Source organism: Crassostrea angulata, chromosome 6, assembly GCF_025612915.1.
Source record: "Crassostrea angulata isolate pt1a10 chromosome 6, ASM2561291v2, whole genome shotgun sequence".
Lineage (NCBI taxonomy): Eukaryota > Metazoa > Mollusca > Bivalvia > Ostreida > Ostreidae > Magallana > Magallana angulata.
In genome coordinates this window covers 58,002,300-58,008,909 of record NC_069116.1, presented here as the reverse complement: position 1 = coordinate 58,008,909, position 6,610 = coordinate 58,002,300, and the positions used below count along the sequence as shown (strand labels likewise).

The 6,610-nt window shown below is 40.2% G+C and overlaps 1 protein-coding gene across 1 annotated transcript; it reads right to left on the bottom strand.

Annotated features, from left to right (window-relative positions):
- Positions 1–1,922: 1,922 nt before the first annotated feature.
- On the bottom strand, positions 1,923–6,257 carry LOC128189481 (mucin-5AC-like). Its single transcript, XM_052861110.1, has 2 exons — positions 5,810–6,257; positions 1,923–5,435 (listed from the first exon to the last, which is right to left on the bottom strand). The coding sequence occupies exons 1-2, from the start codon at positions 5,879–5,881 to the stop codon at positions 2,325–2,327; spliced, it is 3,183 nt and encodes a 1,060-aa protein (XP_052717070.1). The 5' UTR covers positions 5,882–6,257; the 3' UTR covers positions 1,923–2,324.
- Positions 6,258–6,610: the final 353 nt, after the last annotated feature.

The following is a 6,610-nucleotide window of genomic DNA, read 5'->3' as shown; positions in this document are numbered from 1 at the left end:
TGTAATCCCGCTAATGTCATCGGGAATGAGACAACCCTTGACCCCGTGTCCAAATATATGCAATATTGGATATTTACATCAGTATCTCACATGCAAGTAGATTGGCATTTGTTTCTCGTTAAGTCCGCCCATGAGGAACAACGATTTAAAAGGTAGGTGTAGAAACAACTACCGGACATCCGGACGTTTGTCTTTGTGATTCGGAAAGCAAAAACATGTCTTTGTTTCCTGCAGAGTAAAGATCTTATCACTTTACAATAAACAACACTAAATGCAAAAACAAAGAACACAAAGAGCATCTGTAACAACATAAACAACACAAGGCGGAACAAGCTTTTTATTCTAGTGTTCACACTCTGAGACGGTTGACACTGATTTGGATTACCCACCAGATATCCGGAATAACCGGCATATACCCAATATACCTTTTCCATTACAAAGATAGGATGGAAAAGGGTACGGAGTGTGGAAGACGACAACGAGCAAACGGCAGATGGAGCACTGAGGCGAACTATGGTTCAGTCGAGAGCCGTGTGGATAGCTGGTCTTTTTCTGACTCTGAAAATTATGTCTCTGAGACACTGACAGTGAGACCTAGAGAAGACAGGGGACTTCAGGACTCTCTGGCGTCCCCTCCAGAGGAATGGTACCGACCAACAATGACAGATGTGTTGGGTAATTGTGAGGCAAATGACCAGACAAATGGAACCGTGGAAAATTATGATGATGTCCACGCTGATGAAAACGACGATGAAAACAATAATGAAATCAACGATGAAATCTATAATGAAAATGACGAAATCTCTGTCGAGAAGGATGAAGAGACGTCTTTAGAGGAAGAAAACATTGAGGACGATTTAATTAATGAAGACGATATAATGACAACGATGAATAATAAGAGAAATCAAGACAAAAGTGAACCATGTTATGATGTCGATCAAGTGATAAAATGCGAATAAATCACGTATGAATCGATCATGAATTCTAAAAATTCTAAACAGTAGAAGTATTCCCTACGACGCAGGTATGATTACAAGGAACAATGCATCATCAATCATCAAGGTGACAAAGCGATTAAAGCATATAATTTATAAAACATGTAAATCTTAATGTGTGTATGTTCAAATGATTATTATTGAAAGCTTCAAATGCAGATCATGTATTATGTGTTTTAGCGGGATATATTTTGTGAAATTTGTTAAGAATAACTTAGACAGTATTGTTTCGACAGTACACAAATATTTTTAATTAGGATCATCTTATGTAATTTCACTTAGATTAAATTATCATGCTTTAAACGATAAATGATATCTGGCATAAATCAAGAGTTATAAGAAATTGATTTTAATAAAAAGGGCATGACTTTTCATATTACGCATACACTGCCATACGGGCATTAATAATATACCTAACACATGGTATGATTATACATCCAATACAGTGAATCATGGTAAAAGCACACATACTGAGAGAGAGAGAGAGAGAGAGAGAGAGAGAGAGAGAGAGAGAGAGAGAGAGAGAGAGAGAGAGAGATGTAATAGTTTTCTACACTTATAGCCATATTTCTATAATCAAAACTAAAATATGAAAATGTGAATTTTTCATAACGTCTTCGTGATAATGATCAAATCATTTATTTTTACCTTGACAAAATGCTAACTTTCTATCAATTTATAAAAAATTAATGAAATGATTTAGTTATTAGCCTTTCGTAAGTTCAGTTTAAGCGACACCTGTGCAGGCCATACATAATTCTAATGGCGAAACCTGGCGCCGGAAAGACGGATATTTTGACAAGTGTCACAAAGTCGCTGACTGCATAAATTTAGCCTCTCTGGTGAAAATGATGCACCTTTCTGATTGTAAGTGTAACCTAGATGAAAACCATGAAAATTGCTTTAATTTTAAAGATATTTATTATTTTGAAACAAAAAGTATAATCATATAACTCTCAACTGTTTGCATAGGCATAACAACAAAATTGTATACAAAGATGCTACATTGTAACAAATGAATAAACTATGGCGACAGAGTTTGTCTCGCACAGCCTTTGCTGGCTATCGTCCACAACACGTAAGACAAGTCGAAACTTTTGGGACAGGGCTTTTGGAATCCAGACACGACATTCGCACCAGATCAGTTAATTGATTGTCCAGCCATATCTTACGACACAACTACTGTCCGAGTGTGTGTCCAATCACAGCCAACGTAACAAATAGTTCGGGTTCAATCACAACGATTGTTATAGCATTGTCAGAACAGTACGTTACGATTGTTACAGCATTATTAGTACAGTACGTTACATGAACTGTATCTAATAACAACTACCGTAACACTAACAACTCAACATTGTTTGCTTTGTTGTTGAACCCTACGAAACCTTTGTGAACACTGACTCCTTTAGGTGGAGAAAACCTATCACTCATTTCATTGAAAACTGACCCCTCCTCATTTGTCTTTTTAGATCTGTTGCGACTGAAATGACCCAGATTAAAACTAAACTGCACATCAACTTTACTTTTTTGAGTTGGTGTTAGTTCGGGTGTTAGTTCATTAACAAGCTCATTATTAGCGTTGTATTGAGATTGCTGATAGGGTGAACTGGCTGTATATTGTGGATCTTGGTTCAATGAGGGTGTGTCCAGTGCAGGAGAGGTCCGATCCAAGACGGTATTTTGAGAAATGTCCACTGTATTTCCTTGCTGTGTTTCCAATTTGTTGAGAGCACCGGCCGATTGACTTACTAGCCCAGAGGGTCTTGGAGATATCGTTGTGGCTGTCCCTCCTACAGAACGAGTGGTTGGAGCCTCAGTTGCGACAGTTCTTCTGTCTGAGAGGTAGCGAGGGGTAAGAATGGGAGGGACCGTGTTAGCTGACTTTGTCGTTCCACTAATAACATTTCTTGGAGGAGGAGTAACAGATTTGGTAGTAGAGAGACTTGTTGTTCCTTGGCTGGGTGCCATTTGAGGAGGCGGAGGGGTGGGTCTCAGAGTGGTTTTGACCACAGGTTTGGTCGTGGTTTGTTTTGCCGGGATATCTCTGAACGGTAAAAGAAGAGCCTTTCTTCTCTTGGGCGCGAGAGTCGTCACTGGTAATGGTGTTGTTGTGGTCGGGGGCGTTGGTGGTGACTTTGGGACAAATGACGATGTGTTTGGATAAGTAATCCTCTCGATTACTGGTGTAGCAGTGGCTGACGTGGTTAATCGCGGTCGCTGAACTGTATTTGAGTATGGACTCTGCGGTTTGATGGCAATTAAGCTGTTTGGGTCTGCCACAGTGGCCTCCAATACATTTGGATTTCTTTTAAACTGGTTATTTACGCCCTCTGTCTGACTTACAGATCCAAGGTTCGTGTAAGCCGCAGCTTTCACTGCGTTAGGAGTAGGTTTGACCTTCGTTATTCTTTGTTTGGTTACAGGGGGTTCGTAGTCGGACTGTGTTTGGGGCTGAGGTTGAGATGGCTGACGTATCCGTTCCATCCTTTGTGTATTTATCTGACGATTTGGTGATACCTTTTCGGACGGCCCTGTTTTCATATCAAGCCCTGCTTTTGAAAGCAAGTTTTGAAGAAGATGTACAAAATTCGGATTGATCATGTACTTCTTTCCATTGATGACTGTAGGAATGAGCCCCGACTTTGTTTCGATATTTGACTGCTGTGTTGTACTCGTGGGGTTTGTATTGCTGTTGACTGACGGGCGCTTATTGAAAAGAGTTGTCGGCTTTTGATGTCCATTGACATTCGTTTGCAATGCTGGGGTTTGCATACTTTCACTTCTTTTTGGCATTAAATGGCTATTAGGCTGTGTATTTGGTAAAGAGTTTGATACCACGTTTTGTTTAAGATTCATTCCGAGTTGTTGATCACTAGGCAGTATTTGTTTAATGTTGGATGATCTCGTCTTCGTTCTTCTCGGTGATGGTGGTTGGTTGTCTGGCAACTTACGGAGAACATTTGTTGCCACTACTTTGCTTGGTTTTTGAACCGTTACTGGTTGTGTTTCAGGCAAGTTTCGTCGTAAAGCATTGGACAATGAAGTCTCAGTTTTCCATATTCTCTCTGTATTTGGTAAACTGCGCACAATATTGGGTGATGTCATGTAGGACACATGTTCTTCTCCATTCGGTACATTATAAGAAACTGGTAGGTTTTGTTGTACATTGAAAGGAGAGTTTGGTCTAACTGGATTAGAAGGTAAAACATAGGATTGTGACGATTGAACAGGAGCTGGTTCTAGGTTTGGTCTAACTTCATATGGCGCCGGTGCTGGAGTTGTTGATGGGGTGACAGACTGAGGGTTAACATGGCGTGGTGCGGTCCTGTGAGCAGCAATGTTCTGGTAAGGAGGGGTAAACTGATTGCTGTTGGACTGTAGAGGCTGCAATGTGTTTACTTGAACTGGATTTGGAGGGATGGGTGGATTGCTATTTGAATTTAGTGAAGTAAATGGTACAGATTCAATAGGTCGTGGTGCGCTCTCTATTGGCTGTGACTGGTGATGCTGGTTAAGCAATGAGCCGGGTGTTTGCCACTGGTTATTCCTGTGTGTGGTTTCTGCTGCTGTCCGTGCAGGCTCTACTCGTTGTGGGGATAAACTTTGTTGGGTTACTTGGTTCCGAAATGAATTCATTGAATGTGGCTGCGTATTAAGATTTCTCCTGAGATTCCACTGTTGCTGAACCGGTGGGTTTTGTGATGTTTGCGCCAGCCCAACTCTCTGTGCAGAAAATTGGTTTTGATTTTGCGGATCATTTTGCGATGGGCTTGATGACTGTGGTCCAGGTGGGTTATTCCACTGTGACATTAACTGATTATGAACGGGTTGATTAGAAAATACATTTAACGGCGTTTGTGTAAGTCCTACTCTTTGTGGACTTGCTCTTTGGAAATGTTGTGGATTTCGGAAACCATTGGATGCTAGTGGCATTGAGTTCGTTCTTTCTTGTCCTATATTTTGGCGACCAGGTTGGCTTTGTGTACCTGGTGAAGAAGAGTGCCCTGGTGGCACTCTCCTTGAGCCTTGTAATGGCTGACCGGTCGCTTGGATCTGCACGGTGCGAAAAGGTGAGTTCTGAATGTTCCTCGTCGTGTGTAGCGCCGGACGGTTTCGACTAACACTGACGGGTCGTTGTGAACCGCTGTCCGGATGTGGGGTGGTCTCCAATAAGAACTGCAGTAATGAAATAGGTGGCGCCTTCGTGCTTGTTTGCAGTTGTGGACTTCCTAGTCGGCTCCTCTGGATTCCAGGTGCCATGGTTACCTGAGTCGTCGGCATCAGGGAATTAAATGGCATCCCAGTACTCAACCGAGAGTGCATCCCCACCCCCATCTGTGCCGCGAGTCTGGGGTCCGTGTGTTGTGAGTTCCTAAAACGCTGTGGCATGCTCAATCGTGAGTTTTGTTGGAATGGCTGTTCGGCTCCATTAGGGTTTGACTAAAAAAAAATTATATTTGTGTTACATAAAAAATTCAAACGTAAATCAATTGAAACTAAGCTTTAACATTCTTTAATGTAACACATATTATGTAACTTGAGTAAATTCACGTGAACAATAAATTATTATATTTTTTTTAATTTTACTAGTATGTTTATCTTAGAAATTGTTTGAACGATTAATGAAAGTTTTAAGATATGACTTTATGTACATACAATGCATCTAGAAAATTGTTTAGCTCGAAACAAATTGACAGATTTGTAATTTTTAAAACAAAAAAGTATGTGCGTTAGTTCCACGTTTTCTAAATTAATAAATTTCGATAAAAGTACATTTGAAAATGTTCAAAACATTGATAAAAGTGAATTCATACCCCTGCGAAGAACTGTCCGGTTGACAGGGTAATCGTACAAAGCAGACACACAGTTTTACAAACGACGTCCATGGTAGCTAGCGTCCGTCTGAGGAGTCCCGGTGTCGGCGCATCAACCGCCGAGTGTAGACAAGTTAGTGTGTCTTTTCCTGGTGATTAGTCAGAAACAGATCATCGATTGAATACCAAATATTGGTCGACGACGATCGATACAAATTGATCTCTCTAATGAATTCAATATCAGTGATGATCTATTCCAATTGCCCCCGCCTTCACACACAAACTCTTATTCTCCTCAATGGTTTTCTTTCATTCGAGAAACAGTCCAATTCGTTCAATATGGTAAGAAATGAGCCACACGCACTTCATAATTTGAACGATAATAATTCTGATTTATATCTATATCTGTTCAGAAACCGCCTAATGATTATTATACGTGAGTAGAAAGTTTATTAGGTGTCGAAATCAACTGTTCTTAGCCAATATAAAGACGGCTTTCAAGGAAGAAATCTAATTAACTCTCCCCTCATTTGTCCGTCATTATCACTGATTAAGGACAACAGGATTTTTAATGGCTTTTTAATCTAATTTGGGAAGCTGAATAAACGTAAATAAGCCGATAGAAATTATAAACAGGTGCGAGAGTTTATTTTTTTTCTATTTATACATGTATATTATTATTTTAGTTTCCACGTATAAATACATGTGACGGAGGAGTCATTATGCAGATATACCGGCTACATCTAGTTTGCTCCTATCTATGATTACAGAAAACAATCTCCGTAATCGAAAACAAAAGTA